At 42.2% G+C, this 16056-nt stretch overlaps 1 protein-coding gene across 1 annotated transcript in view; it reads left to right on the top strand.

The window, feature by feature from the left end:
* TSPAN18 (tetraspanin 18) overlaps positions 1 to 16056 on the top strand; it is a 32469-nt gene that overhangs the window by 9255 nt on the left and 7158 nt on the right. Inside the window, exons 5-8 of the mRNA XM_083863304.1 lie at positions 5323 to 5397; positions 10927 to 11025; positions 12250 to 12429; positions 15045 to 15128. Coding sequence (XP_083719430.1) covers positions 5323 to 5397; positions 10927 to 11025; positions 12250 to 12429; positions 15045 to 15128 — 438 coding nt within the window. The remainder of the gene's footprint in view (positions 1 to 5322; positions 5398 to 10926; positions 11026 to 12249; positions 12430 to 15044; positions 15129 to 16056) is intronic.

Genomic DNA, 16056 nt, shown 5'->3' with positions numbered 1-16056 from the left:
AGTGTATTTTGACCTTTTTAAGCTTTCATTTTAATTGACCCCATTTGGTTGTTTGGTCTTTTTCTGCATTTATGAAGTGACCAAAAATGGTCCTTTCTTGGTTACTCTCCACTTGTAGATTCATTCCTTGGGAGTTCACGACAAAGGAGGGAACACTGGAGCACAGTCCCTGTGCAAGGGAGCCCCCCATGCCAACAGAAATGCCCAGCCCAGCATTGCATCGTAGCAGTCATTGCTGTCATTGCTGCTCTCAATAGCTGGTCACTCACTGACACAGCCTACTCTGCTCCTAAAATGAATCACATTTGTTATCTTTGGACAAATTTTCCCCTGAATGACAGGATTAAATTTCAACCCATGATGATCATCTATAATTACAAAGAGCTAAAATAAGTCACTTTTACCCTTGCCTCTCACTCCTCTCAAGTTCTGACACTGAAGGATTTCCAACCATTACCTCCTACTGGAAGGCATTGTTAGTTATGTACTGAAAGACAAAGACCATTAGTTATTGGTTTGGTTTTTGTTTAGTTGTTTTGGGGTGGTTGTTTTTTTGTAGTTGTGGTGTTGTTGTTTTTTTTTTTTTTTTTTTTTTTTTTTTTTTTTTTTTTTTTTTTTTTTTTTTGTGAAATGTGATCTTTTGTTTCTCCCAATGTGTCTGGTGGCACTTGGAGTTTGTTGTGGATTTTGGTTGGGTTTGTTGTTGTTGTTGTTTTGTTTTGTTTTTCTTTTTCTTTTTTTACTGTATTTTGTTAAGACTGTGTCTTGCACAGTTGCTTCATGGTTCAAAAAAGGCTTGTCTCTAAACAGGACAGGAAAGTTCTCTTTCTTGACTGCAAACTCATCTTTTCCTAGAGATGACTGTGGCTTCACTGAGATAAATTCTCTGTGGCCCTTGGCTCCCATATGCCTTGAGTTCATAGCCTGCAAATGAGAGCCCTCTGGGGAAAGCTGCTCTGGGTTTGATTTCTGGGATTCATCTCAGAAGTAAATCAGAAAAACAAATGTATCACCTATGAAGTCTGTGGCAATCTGCTCAGAGGAACCTAATAAAATGTAAAAGGATGAAGCCCAATGAGCCTGAAGTTACTTCAAAGCCTGTTCTTGTAAGATTAAGAAACTAAAAGTGAAGTTTGATGAAAAATGTTGTTGTAATTGAATGGGAGAGCAATATTTTCAGTCTGCTGCATACAGACTGGTGACCTGGCTGAAGAAAGGGAGCTCTGGGCCATATTCTATACTGGTTTAACATCATTTACAAGTTTGAATGTTTCTCCATGTGTTTTAGTTATACTCCAGTACACTCAATTTTGTGGTTATTACTTTCCTAGAGACAGTTCTGAACCCTGCTGCTTTATTTATTTACCTTTATTATTATTTTATTTTGAACAAAATGTGGGAAAAGTATGAGCTGGAAGTAATGCCCTAGACTAGAAGAAACTCTAAAAGTAATTACTGGATAAGGCATTATTGTTCCAGTTTGATCAGTCAGATCTTCAAGGGCTTTTTGTATCAACACCAACTCAAGTAAAGAGCCAGCCATCTCATGTTCACCAGTATGAAGCGCTTAGATGAGGACCTGTACTGATACCAAGGGAGAAGAAATAAGTTTCTAACTTATTTTTTGGGGCCACACCAGCTGACATTAAAATCAGCTGATCTGAAAACATCTGCGGAAACCAAAGTCTGAAAGGAGTAAGTTTCAGACATTGAATAGGCAAAAGATTCATGACTGTATGCCAGAGAGACTGGGAACACTTGCAAAACAGAGAGTGTAAGTCTTTGTGGGGGTGGTACCTGGGGAGAAGTTGCTAGATCAAATCAAGTCCACTTACAAAGTTGTTAAAGAATTGATGAGCCAGAGAGCCGCTTGAGTGAGATTTCACAGTGATGCATAATGTATGCCTGAAGCTTTTAGTCCAAATGTAAACAGAAGATAGAAGGGACAAGACAGATGCATGTTCTCTAGTTTCTGGTTTCAGTGTTTGCAAGGACTTTTATTTTTCATCAAGTTGCTGGTCTTTTGGTAAAAAATAACCCCATCACTATGGAACCTAACATGTTGCATTGAGCACAAAGCTGTGAAGCGTTTCTAGATTTCCAGGCATTTGGACTTGGCTCACAAAAAAAAAGGAACAAACAGTGGCCTGCAAATCAGACACTGAATAATTTGTCCTGAAGTTCCTCTGACTGCAAAATAGCACTGTCAAAATCAGAATCCAAAGTACTATTGAACATACAACATAGCACCAAGGGACTGAATCCAGCTTTGTTAAAAGCAGTGCCCATGTTAGCTTCATTTGGCTTAGTTTCAAATGCAGACATCCTGTTTTGCACTTCTGTAAAATGGATGTAGTAGCCCCTCAAACTTCTCAGCACGAAAATACAGGGCCTTTGAGTTAAACATGGTTGGTGCTCTTTTTGGAACAGCAGTTCTGAAACTGGAACATTGCATGAGTTATGAAAAATAAACACGAAGCATTAATTTGTGGAAACTTCTGATAGACAACTCCTGTCAAAACTCCTGTAACCATCACCTGGAGCTGGGGCAAGATTTTTAAACAGTATGAGAGATCCCATTTCTCAGGATGTTCACCTTGGATGTGGGGAGTATCTGAGTTTGATTGTCAAGTATCAAGCTTGAATTTGAATGTGAGGTTATTGTGTCCCATGCATTAACCAGCTGCTTCCTTTGTGCTCTCACATTTCAGTAATCAATTTAATTTTTGGAAGGAAAACACGTTAAGCAATTTTTGCTTTCCTTGAAATGCTGAATGGGAGCAAGTTCTGAAACACTGATGATCCATCCTTTTCTCATCAACCCTAATGGCTGCTTGTGGGTTTTTTTCTACTGTAACTTACAAATCTGTAATGCAGAGTGCACAATGTAAGTGTAAATCAGTTTGGGAATGATAATGAAGCTTATCATGGATAATCTGGGAATGACTGCTTCCACTTCTGCACAGACCTGTGCTGGAGCTTGGGTGAACATGTGCCCCCCAGTAATCAGTAAATGAAATGCAATTAGCAGGGTGATGGGATTAATCACTTGATCACCACCTTAGACCTTAGTGACTATGCTGAGATCCCTTGATGGATGATGATGTGAATTTGCAAAGCATCGTTCATTCTCATCACTTGTTCTTTGCCCTCCTGTGGTGAAATTAAAACAGTCTCTGAGCAGGAAAAAAAAGAAGCCACACAGAAAACTCGAGTAGAAAGAATAAATTAGAGAGTTAACTAGTTCAGCAAAATCAAGCAACATCATGCTGTTAAAAACCAAAATCCCTGCTCATCTGACTTTTTTTGTTTTGTTATTTGAGCCCAGGCTCCTTTTCTTTTGTTTCCACTGCAGAAGCAGGAAGATAAATCTGATAGGGTGGTGCATGTGCTTTTCCAGTGGGGCAAAATCACTTACAGCTCTGATAATTGACAAGAAAACAACATTTTGCTCATTCCAAGCAGATAGTTTGAATTGTCTCTCCATTATTGAAGCGCATAATGCACAGCCCCTAAGACACAGTTTATAAATCATTTCTTGGGGATCACAATAGTACTTCTGGCTCTGTCTGCCTGTTTTCTGTTTCAGAAAGATGTTCTATAAACTTTTCACACACACACAAAATCCAGACTTCTCTTGTGTTTATTTTTACTTGTTGCTTCATCTACCTTCATTGTAGTAACATGTACAAAGTTTATTACCCTCCACGTGATGTGGTTCTTAGTTCACTTTTGCCTTTCTCACACAATGCCAAAATCCAAGTTAATGCCTTAACATTTACTCAGTTTTGTAAAATAATCTCAAAGTCTGTGCTCAAATTTTTGGGCTGTTTGAAATTTTAGACAGGCTCATTCAAATGGTAATTTCTCTTAATGGCAATAAGAACGTAAAAAATGTCCACCTAGTTTAGACTTATGGTGAGTCAAGTCCATGATTTCATCTACAAGAATGGAAATAAATGCCATTTTGGGAGAGACTGTGAATCTGGGCACTTTCTGTTCCGTTCCTATAGCTATTCCTCAGCACCAGTATTCATTGTTTCAAGGATGTTAAAGGGTACATGCTTGCTTGTTATTTTTATTGTTTCATAATGACTGAAGAGCATCAAATTAGCACGAGGCATTGGTGGCACTGAGAACTGGTCACAAGAACAGGCAGAATTTGAGCAGTCCCATCATTCATCCTGGGCTGGAAACATTATCAAGTACCTGAGTGCTCTGGGTAGACAAGGTCCCAGGAACAGCACCCTCACAACAGGATGTCAGTCTCTGGGGATGAGACCCCTCAAGTGCATCTGATTCACTTCTGTGGGGTGGGGGGGAAGGCTGAATGGATCACCCAGTCTTGGTAACCTTACCAAAACAAGGTGCCTTTGGTAAGACTGAAACCCAAAATTTTAGACTGAAGCAGCAGAAGGTTGTAAAGGCAACAGGATGAAATATAGTTCCAGCTTAGATTGAACAGCCATGTGCCTCTCTGTTTTGCTTTCCTTCCCTTTTCCTAAAATTATGATGACATAAGTGTAAGAGTTTTACTTCAACCTGGAGGCCTGTTTCCCTTTTACTATCACTTAATGTGCAGGCTGTGCTTTCTGTCAAGTCTGCAGCACGCCCTTATCATAAAGATGTGAATATGCAGACTTTAGATACCATACAATACAGGGATAGTACTTGCAAAATCAAGTTAAATTATTATGGTGTGTTATCAACTTTCTGTAGAGGTCCTGTGTGGTTAGTACTTAACTCAGTGTATCCCCATTGTGTGGAGGGAATATTAACCAAGGCTAATTTTGTCCTGAAATGAAAACAGTCCATATTAGGTCATAGAAATAAATATTTGAGGGTATATCCCACTTCCTCTTTCCACACAAAATATGCTGTGATCATATTACAGTAAAATTGTGTTGTTTGTATTGCAATCAGGGGTGTGAGTGCATTTACATGTGATACCTATACTGGTGTCTGGAGACTTTAACCTGTGTCAGCATGTCCACAATTATATAGCATTTCCATCAAAGTAGACTTTACTGTTTTGACTTGGTGTGGGTTTATCAGGGGATCCTACAGGTTCTGTAACTTTATAATGCTTTTACTCATTAGAACCAGGCAAAAGTGTCACAAGCTGCCATGTCCTGTGACGAGGTCAGAGAGGGAATGTGTGTGCTTCAAGTGACTGTCTCATATGGTTTCTTAATTGTTAGGGGGAAAAAATTTCCTTAGTTATTTTTTCCATCTCTCTGGCGATTAGCAAAACCCTGTATTCCTACTACCTACTGTGCACATTTAATGCTATGTTTGTGGTTTTTATCTTCTCTCTTCCAGTTCTTCATGTTTATTTTGTTAATCTTCCTGGCGGAGCTTTCAGCTGCAATCCTGGCTTTTATATTCAGAGAAAATGTAAGTATCTGATGGTGGGCAATCTCTGGGCTCTAGTGGGGTTATACATAGCTGGAGCAGCGCATTAGACAGTGTCTGATTTGTCTGTACAGTGACTATTTCAAATATCAGCCAAACCTTACTCGTTACTATCCTGCCAACATGTCAGGGAATGCTAACAAACCTGGCTAGTGCAGGATGGAGAGTTTATGGGGACACACTTATTCATTAAGTTTTTAGAGTTTTTTAAAGTCTTCCTGACTCTCTTGCAGCCAAACCAGCTGCACATTCTGTCAGAGAGAAATTTTGTAATAAAGTCACACTATGATTGAAATAACTATTTTCCTTTTTCAATATAACATGTGTTTTATATTAATAGTTGAAAACTCCTGTTTTCCAGACAGAGCCAATACAGCAAATCTCCCCCTACTTATTGCCCTGCTTAGTTTTGTCCTTCTCTTCAAAGCTTTGTAGGATGTAGCCTTTCTCTATTCTCCTGCTATGAATATTATTATATGGCCATCGTCCCTCCTGTGCTAGTGGTAAACTTTTACTACAGTAGTAGTAACTACAGTCTCATTTCTTTCTCTAAACAACAAAGGTGTGTGCATTTTTTTCATGTTCACACATGTGCAAAGGAGAGCCTGACTGAAGTAGGTCCGTCCTTCTCTGAGTGATGGCTGTGAAAAAACATTGGCTGGTAGTAGTGGTCACTAGTGACTATTTGTATTTATTTTGCTTATTTTGCCTCTGCCAGTAGCAAGAGAACATAGAACACATTTCCTGTACTGAATGTGAGAAAAATATGGTATCAGCAAACAAAGCCCATATATAATGATGATTTCCTTAAATCAGAATATAGTTTTAATGTTATTAATTTTAAAAATCTTTTGATAGAAAATAATCAAAACTTAAGAAGCTCACAGCAGGAGAGTGTGGTGCTTGTATAGTAGGATGAGCTTGGGGGCAGGTAATGAGAGGACTTTTTCTATTTATGAGTTGGTGGTCTTTTGTCTTTGTCTCAGATCTGAAGGCAGTGGGGAAGGGATGGCACTCTGCACTCAGAATGGGTACCCCATTCCAGTGTAGGCTTTGACACCATGCCCTTATGGAAACACCTATAAACATATTCCAGTATGGGGGGTCTGGTGTCTTCTGGTCATTACAGCTCTGCTGTTAGGAATTTTTAGAAAATTCCTTTGGTTCAAGCACAAGGGGCAGACCCCACACCTAGAGACTTGCACGCCCAGGTATGTGCTTTGTGACAGAACATGGTCCCTGAGGAGTAGGTCCAGGGCAAGCAGCTGTCAGCTGATGGCTCCCACCTCCCCCCTTCTCTGTGGGAAACTTGTAAAAGGTACAAGAAACTGCCCAGGCTTGCTGCAAGTCGTGGGTGTGGAGTGACTGCATTTCTGATGTGTCCTCCTCACTTCCAGCTTGCTTCTGGGCAAAGCATTGGTACCTTCCACTCCCATGGGAGTCACGGGACACATAAGGTCATGTTATCTTTCAAGATAAGGTCACAGTGGTTATTCTAGACTTCTGTGGCATCTGGCAGTGTTTTGTGAGATAAAACTTGAAGGAGAACAAACTTCTATCTTTCTTGAGCTTGTCTCCTTGTTTGTATCACCAGCTTCCCACTCTGTCAGAATGATTGACAGGAAGGGCTTAAATGGGAAGGAATGAAGAATGTCAGATCCCAGCATAGCTGGAGATGGCTCTGTGCAGAAGTCAAACTTGATCTGTGAGTTCTTGTGGTTTGTTGGCTCCTCAGGTTTCTTCTGAAAAAAATAGCCCTTGTTTTGGTGTTGCTGTATGTTGTGGTGGTAGCTTGTCTGGCTTGGAAGCTACTTGTGGCCAATTTTGCTGTCACCTTTGGGTTAGGGTGAACTAGATGGATGGACAGAGGTGGTCTTTCATTGATCTCATGGCAGGAAGAATTGTTAAGAGTAGCAAATTAGGGTCAAGAGCAGATGTGCTTTTTTCTTCCTTGTGAAATAAATTACTTTCATGGCATATGGTGGCAAATGCGCATTTAGCCAATCTAAATTTCTTCAAAGCTTACCAAGTGGGATTCTGTGATTGTTGTTTCACCAGTCCATATGGCTGTGGCCTCTCTGGGTGTGTAAAATAAGACAAAAGATATACTTTATCTGTTTGCTTTTCAGATAATGTTCAGTGCGGCTTTCTCTTGTATGGTTTTACATCCAAAACAGGTCTCAAACACTCAATGGGTTTAAATTATTAATGGCTAAGGGAGTGAGAAAAATCAAGAGCCAGAAACAAGGGAGAAAAGAGATGTTTTCTGTTGAGATTTGACATGAGAGGAAGAATCAGTGAGGCAGAGCAAGGTGGTGGGATAAGTGAAAGTGGCGTTCATGAAGGTGAGCTGCTGTGACCTGCAAGTCCAGCTGCACTTCCAAAGAGCTATCTAATAGCAGTGTCTAAAGAGGAAGACTGCTGTTAATCAGCCATGAGATTATTGGAGTTTTTCTTCCTTTGAAAAGGAGGTTTTGGCGGTGGAGAACCCTTTTTCCTCTAGAAGTTCCCCTATAAAATAGTGACTTTCATGAACACTAGAGAGAGACTGTGAAAGAGCAATAGGAATGGCTCCTTATACACCCTTCAGAGGTCTGGTTGGGAAAAACCCTGGAGGGATATTTGATTCTTAGTGAACTGTCTTAGCAAGAAAGCAGGATGGTAGGGAAGAGAAGAGTCCAGTGGCAGGGCTTTAGATGGAGTTGGGATGTTTGGATTTTTAGCTCCAGTTCTAGCACTTAATAAGCAAGTCACCTTGGTTGCTGGTGCCTCTATTCCCTCAGACATGAGGCAAAAGCTAAAGAAAAGCTAAAGAAAGCTGAGCAGACAGAGATCTCTCAGATGGAAGGCACTGCAGAAGTGGGGAGTGCAGCACTAGTGACTGGACCTCCATGCTCTGTACTGTGCCAGACACATCAGAATGCTCCAGGCTGATGTAGATGGGTAGGAGTGTTTCCTGCTTCCCAAGCAGGCACCATGAAGGCAGCTTCTTGCACAGCATTCAGTATCCTTGAGCACAGCACAGCATGAGAAGGCTGTGACCTTCCTGGGCAGTGCCAGCATGCCTCTGTTGTGCTCTCCTTTTTCTGAACATTTTTTTATCTGGCTGCACTATCCCAGCAAAGCTACTTTTTGAACCGGTGTGACAAAACAGTCTCCCTTCATTCAGTGCCATGTAAATGTATGCATGCATGTGCTGCATTGGAGGCACCCCGCCCAAAACACAGCTGAGCAGCTCCTTATTGTTCGTTCATGGCTGTGGCTGCCACAATTGTGTGGTCAAAGTGTGTGTGAAGCTCTAGTTTTATCCGTTGGTCCTTTGCTCCCGCCAAAAAATCCAATGTGCACCAACCTCATCAGGGCCAGTACTTGTTTCAGCTAGAGGAAGGACACGGACTGTCTTATTTCATCCTCCCTTGTCAGCAAGTTTTTAAAAGAAGAATTTTTTTTTTTTTTGGCCCCATTCTTCTGAACTTGAGATGGTCAGGATAAGCAGTTTAAGACCAACAAAATGGAATCAGTTATTTTCCTGGCAAATGTACTCTTCCAGCACTAGGCTCTGTTTTAGGCCAAGTGTTGCAAAAATCGCAGACAAACTCTGAACACTTTCCTCTGGGATTGCTGCTGTCAAAATAAAGGTTTCACTTTATATTTAAATTACTCTTTTGTTTTAGACCCCAACAAAGGCAGCCGGCTGGGATTATTACCAGCAGTAATATCAGTTTCAAAGTCTGTGCTTCAGGAACAGATGAGCATCAGAAAAATGTGCTGCTGTCTGCAGGGTTGGATGCTGTATAGAGAAAGTACACAGAGAAAGGGAAGGAAAGGAGAACACTGAGGAGATACTTCAGCATCTTATAACCTCACAAATTCCCAAAAGAAAAATGCCATGTCCTCTGCTATTTTAATATTCAAAAGAAAAAAAAAAAAAGTGTTAATATCTGTCCCAAATAATGAATTTAGGAATTTAACAGCATAACTAATTAAAGGTAGTGAGATTGAGCTAATTGCATGATTCAAGTATTTGTGACAAAGTTTTACCCAGTACTGATGTAGTAATTATATTTGGTCTTTGTTTATATTTGTAAAAGAAAAACCAATATTAGGTGGTATCCAGGGTCTTTTTGAAACTCACTACAGCCTTTTTTTTTGTCCTTACATTTTGTGATACAAATGAAACAAACAGTATTGTGCTTGTGCTTTTGTGCCTGCCCATAGACCTCATACATATGTATGTGTATGTGAGATATTTCACGTTGCATATCAAGAACCTGAAACCAGCTTGTAGCAGTCTCTGTTACTGTGTCAGCAGTGCTGTATGAACAACAGGGGGGAATAAAAAGGGTATTTTTCAGGCAGCTTAATTCCTGATCCTACAAATATGCAACATCACAGCAATGCCGTGGCCGGCCAAGTCCAGCCCCCTTCACTGTGGCTTTTGTAGTGGCAGAAGATTTTGCCTGTGTGGATCAGAAATTAAAAGACAATTTGTGGAAGGGACCATGCAAGCCCAGATCTATTGGGAACTTGAAAGGGGATTTCTTGAAGTTTTTGCCCTGAAGTGACAGAAAGGGAGCAAGATTGAACTGGGATGTTCAGTTTAACAAGATTGTTAGGATTGTATGTTTACTGTTCCTCCAGAGAGTCATCCTAAGTAAATGTAATTTCAAGGTGTCTAACTTCTCAAGAAGACTCTGAAACAAGTTGTTTGGTCATTTATTCTGTTTTACTGTAAATATAAACAGGGGTAGATGAAATTCCAATAATTTATGTTGTTGACTTTTGGAAAAATGTTTAAATTATCTCAACACAAATATAAAGATTTTTTTTTCTTTGTGTATTTTTTTCTTCATGCATCTTTAGATAATCAAAAGCAAATGGTAGTTTTTTCTGATTAATAAGCTGGCTTGGCTAGTTCCTAGTCATTAATTTTTTTAACTTCTTTTTCATTTCCAGCAAGTTTCATGTTAAGGCTTCATTCTGCTTTCTCACACACTGAAGTAAATTCAGAGCAATTCCCCCACTGTTAGTAGGAAGTTAACTGGTTTGACAGAAAAGTGGAGGGAAAATCATGCTTTGCTTGCAGACCTCATGAAGCCTAGCAAGTGAAAATACAGTTTGGGTGTGGACTTGACAATCTTTCTAAAATCTGGTTTAGGCCTGTTTCAATTTATTAAATATTTTCAGTTCGTGCTGAAAATTAAAATAAAAAACAACAAAACTTAAAACCAATCAACATTTAAGTGTAAATATTATTTTAGAAGTATAGATATAGTTTAGTCCCTGATTTTAGTGAGTGACAGTTTTATTCCACAGGCACCCTTCACCCTCTACATAGATATGGCTCAGATGACAATGGCTTTTCACAGGTTTCTCCTCTGAGGTTTGCAAAAAAAAGAACAAACCCGAAAAACCAAAGAATCCCCGGCATTCACAGAAGGGAGCTTTGGGAAAGGTTTGGGAAAGGTGTTGACAACAGCCTTTACATTTCCACCTGTCTGTGCATTTCAGCTGACCAGAGAGTTTTTCACCAAGGAGCTGAAGAAGCATTACCAGAGGAACAACGACACAGACGTCTTCTCTTCCACCTGGAACTCTGTTATGATCACAGTAAGTCAGACTGCACCAGTCCCACTCCGCCCACGGTCAGTGGCCACCAACACGTTGCTCAGCCCACACTCTCAGCTTTCCCAGGGTCAGCCTGTTTCAACCACTCTGTTGTGTCCAGCCTAGCACCAGTTTTTGGTTGAAGGGAGGTGAGACTTTGGCTGGCAGTCAGTCTTCCTCAAATGGAGCTGCCACCAGCCCTGAGATAGAGATACTCCTAGTGACTGCATCAGGGTCACCTGATTTGCCAAAGCCTGAAGCACTGGAGTACCCTCAGTTTTCAAATACTGGGCACAGAGAGCAGTGGAGCTGTTTGCAACAGGGTATCAGTGCATTTGCTCTGGGCCTTTCACCTTGCAGACTGCTTCAAGAATTATTCCCAGCCAACAGCAGCCAAAAGCTGGCATTAATTAATGTTTTGTTGTTAACAGCAGCTTAGGCAGGAGTGTGTCTAATGATATATTTTCACTCTAGAAATATTAGCCATCAAAATTGACTTTGTTATTACGCCCCTAATTGGACAGGTTACAGGTTGACTGTCATTGGAGCTGCAGTTGTTATTACCTACCACAAGAAGTTCAATCTCTGTGTGTGTGTGTACACGTGTTAGTGCTCTGTACACCCCACGGTGTATCCCTTCAGGAGTGAAAAGTAGGACGTCAGCTTCTGCAGATGAAAAGTCAATTTTAATCTTAAAAGGAAAGGATGATTGCTGCCCTTCATGCTGATTCAGGACTTTAATAAAGACATTTCCCTTTGCTGACTGAAAGGAGACGGAGTCAGAGTATGACTTGAATCCTTAAAAAGCATCTGACTGGAATCCTAAAGAGGCACTTTTCTCAAATCACCTAGCAGTGCCTTTGAACAGCAACAATCCTGGCCATTAGCTATGGGGAGAAAGGGTTGGAAGCCTGGATTGAACTTCTGGGTGATCTCAAGCAAGTCATTCTGGATATGCCCCAAAGCCCCATGTAGTTTGCAGCAAAATTCCCAGTAGTACCTTAGAATCTACAGTATGACACAGAAACAGTGGGACTTTATAAAGACTTAGGAGAAAAAGAAGCTCCAAGGTACAAGCACAACTCACTTCTTCGGAATCAATGGTTGTTTTGTCTCTGCTTTGACTAAAGCTTTGATCCCTGTGAGAACAGGGCTTAGATTTCTCATGTCTGCTTTCAGGGAAAGGTGTCAATTCTGTCTTCCTTTCTTCTGTGTGCCTCTCCCCAGTTTGCCTGCTGTGGAGTGAATGGACCAGAAGATTTTGAAGCTATTCCTCATCTCCCACACTCCTCTTCAGAAAAGGCGATACCGGAGGCTTGTTGCCAGCGAGAGCTCCAGAGCCGGGAAGGGATGTTTATCAACAAGGAAGAGTGTCTAAAAGGCAATGAGAGGTTTCAGAACCGGCAGGTAAGGGAGGCTGAACGCTAGGAAAAGGAGCTTCACAGTGGGCAGAGAGATGGCTGCAGTGGTCCTGGGTAGCTAGTGAATCTGGCAGGTCCTAACTGTACCTCACATCCTAACTACACTCCTGCTGACAGCTTTTGAAGTGATGACATGTGGCTGATTTTGAAAATCTCCTTTCATTGAATACACTGCTAAGTCCATGTTGTGCTGTATCATCAGAAATACAAAGACTTTCCTAAGGGATTGAGAGGTAAGATGGAAATTTAGATCAAGTTCTGTTGTGTTTATGAAGGTTAAAACTACCTCTAAGAAGTTAATTATCAAGCCAGTACAGGTCAGATAGGGTGGGATGGAGTTGACTCTAACTGGCTGCAGGAGTGGTTCCAATATAGTTCACAAAGACTCCTAATCAATATATACAACCAAAATATCTAGGGTTGAACTGCCACAGAAAACCATGTCTGTTTTCTAAGAGAAGTATTGAAAAGCTGAATTTCTCTGCTTCTTTACTCTTCACTGTAGAAAAAGGGCATTTCCTATAGCTGACTTTCCAGTACCTACAGGGAGCCTACAAGAAAGCTGGAGAGGGACTTTTTACAAAAGCATGTAATGATAGGACAAGGAGGAATGGCCCTTAACTGAAAGAGTGTAGTTTTAGTCTAGATATTACAGAAGAAATTATTGACTGTAGGTGTGGTGAGATGCTGAAAAAGGTTGTCCAGAGAAGTTGTGGATGCCTCATCACTAGAAATATTCACAGCCAGGTTGGATGGGCCTTTGAGCATCCTGGTCTAGTGGCAGGCGTTTGACTGTAGCAGAGGGGTTGGTGATCTTTAAGGTCCTGCCCAACCCAAATCATTCTATAGTTCTATTCTATGATTCTTTTGCCAGGACTCTCAACTTGGCAATTTTGTGCAATACTGGACTATGACAAGACAGTTCATCCCGTTGATGCTGGATCAAGTTTCCTTCCAATGTCACCAAGATATGATGTTTAAGAAACTTTCCAGCAAAGTTCCTGACTATGTTCACCTCAGCATTAGTTAAACAAACAGAGCTCTGTACTGACCAAATGTACAAGCCTCCTTCTCCCTCCAGACTAGGCAGTGGTCCTCTTTTCAGCACTTAAGAGCAGATCGAGAAAGAGTAGAAAGGATTTTGGAAGCAGCATGTGAACTGTTCCCTGACTGGCAGCTGGAAATGGTTGGCAAAGGCACTCTGGGTGAGAGATCACAGCAGGCAGCAACATGCTGCTTCTGCTGGGTCTGATTGCTGGGGATGAGAGAGATGACAGATAGCAGGGAGGGAAAGAGAAATGCATTGTGAGAAAGAGGGTTAAAGTTTTCCCCGAGTGGTAACGCCAAAGCTTACCACTCCCATGGAAAGGAAATTTTTCCTGCAAGCCCGTGTCACCAGAGTGTTGGTGGAAGCTGTGTGCACAGTGAATGTCATCAAGCACAGAGTGGGGCACTTGTGTAAAATAGTTTTAAAATTTCAGTTTTTTGACTGAAACATGGCTGGCAGAGAGCTGATGCTGAGCAGTCTCATGTTGACAAGAGCATGGTTTTAACAGCTCAGTTACTGCCCCAAGCAGTCTGGGTCCCCTGGGGTGACATCATGAGTGGATCTTCTCCATAGCCTCCCTCACTCTCCACCAGTTGTGCCTCACTCACAGTGAGCAGGATCTGGCATGGACACACAACACAATACCTATCATGCTGTCTTTGTAGTTCCAACACTTCCATTATGGGTGGAAGGGAAAAAAACAGGTGATCAAAACATTCTAGCAGTATGAAGAGGATTAAAATGTATGTGTGAAGTATATTTTCAGTGGAGAGGAAGCTACTTTTCATATTGCACAAACTCCAATCTACTTTTCTCTTTATGTGTCACCTGTTTGCAGAAACTTCCCGGTGGGCTGAAATTTTAGGCTGGTTAAACTGAGGCCAGGATAAGCTGGTGATTTCCAGAAATATCCTGAAACCTTTGCAGGAAGATCTACCTGCTGTTAACTGTATTAGCAAAAATAAATCTAATTAAGGGTGATGCTGGCTATGCTTCATAACTGAAATAATTGTCATAGTGCATGGCCCTGAGTTCTTATTGAAATTTTTCTTCTATAGCAAGATCAGCAGGTGTTCAGCCAGCTTCTTTTGGGGGAAAGCACAGAGAAAAGGTCCTGGGTTGCTAAAGAGCTGCTGGCTGTGAGAGATGAATCAAGAATCTCCTGCCTTGGCTTTAAATAAACCATCCTTTTCTCTAGCCAGTCTTGGATGTCTGTCACCTGCAGTGATTATCCTTCCCTCTGTGCTTAGTCTCTGCCCTTTGCAGATGGAGTTCCTCTCTGTGCTGCTCCTCTCTGCCCTGCAGGAACTCACAGTTCCTAATGGTCAGTGAGGGGTGTGAACCACTCCCACCACGCTACAGCAATACCTTCCCCTCCCCAGCACTGTCCTGTGGACCTCTGTCTCCTGTGCCGTGGGGCTGGGGGAAGTGATGAGAGGGAGCCATGCTCATAGTCCCTGGATCTGAGAGCACCTTGTGTCCTGGCAAGGGCTCTGCTGTGAGAACAACACAGTGTGCTGTTCAGGTGTCTTACCTTGTTTTGTGTTTCCTAGGGCTGCTACACCGTGATCCTGAACTCCTTTGAGACATACGTGTACCTGGCAGGAGCTCTTGCCATCGGAGTGTTGGCTATTGAGGTACTTACTGTTGTCTAACTGGAATAAAAGCAGTGTCAGTAATGTGCCAGTGGCGAGGCAAACAGGCAGCTGCTCCCCCTCACCAGGGAAAGGTGCTCTGGCAAAGTGCAAGCAGGCTATCAACCTGTGGTTTTAATTGCCTGGAAAGAGGCTCTTTGATCCTTTGAGACAAAGGGCAGGGAAATAAGTGATGCCACACGCCTGCAGTGCCACCTTGTGCTGGGCCTGCACAGAGCTTGTGCCCTGCCACGCTGGCAACAGGGGCTTTGGGGACCCACTGCTATCCACGGTTCCCTGCACAGTCACTGCCCCCACTGCCGCAGTGCCCTGGCAAGCTGACTAATCTGTCACTTGGTTAATGTGCTCAAACCCTGCCTGTGCTTTATAACCTTCTGTTTAGAGACTGAAACTATAGGCTCCAAGCACTTTTGTTGTCCAGCATTAGTAGCCACTTCTTTGGTGATGTCTCTGAGGAGCAGACATCCACCAGACATGGTTTTAGCCCAGAAATTATGCCCTTTGGCATTTCAGGGAAAGGCTGGGTACTTTAAAAGCCCCCCATCTTGTGCAAAGAAGAGAGATCTGGGCAGAGAGGCCTCCCATGAAGGCTTTGCTGTGCCCATGCCAGGCAGTAGCAGTGATGTGTAGAGCAGGGACTATGGATTCTGCGTCCCTGTGACACCAAAGGCAGCATGGGAATGAAGTCAGGTTGCTGCTGTAGCCACTAACAGTGTGCGGGCGGGAGGGAGGGGCAGAGGAAAGAGTGTTGCCACAGCCTCCCATGGGTGGTAAGGGTCCCCCTTTCTGCATCACTGACTGCTGGGCAGGAGGAAGCAGTGGGGATGGTCCCAGGGCCAGGGAGGGCTTTGCCAATCTTCTGGAAGATGCAGCTGACATTTACAGTTCTCTGTTTTGTTTTTGCCCTCTT

This window comes from Zosterops lateralis (genome assembly GCF_965231275.1).
Source record: "Zosterops lateralis genome assembly, chromosome: 6".
NCBI lineage: Eukaryota > Metazoa > Chordata > Aves > Passeriformes > Zosteropidae > Zosterops > Zosterops lateralis.
This window is presented reverse-complemented; position numbering and strand designations above follow the sequence as displayed.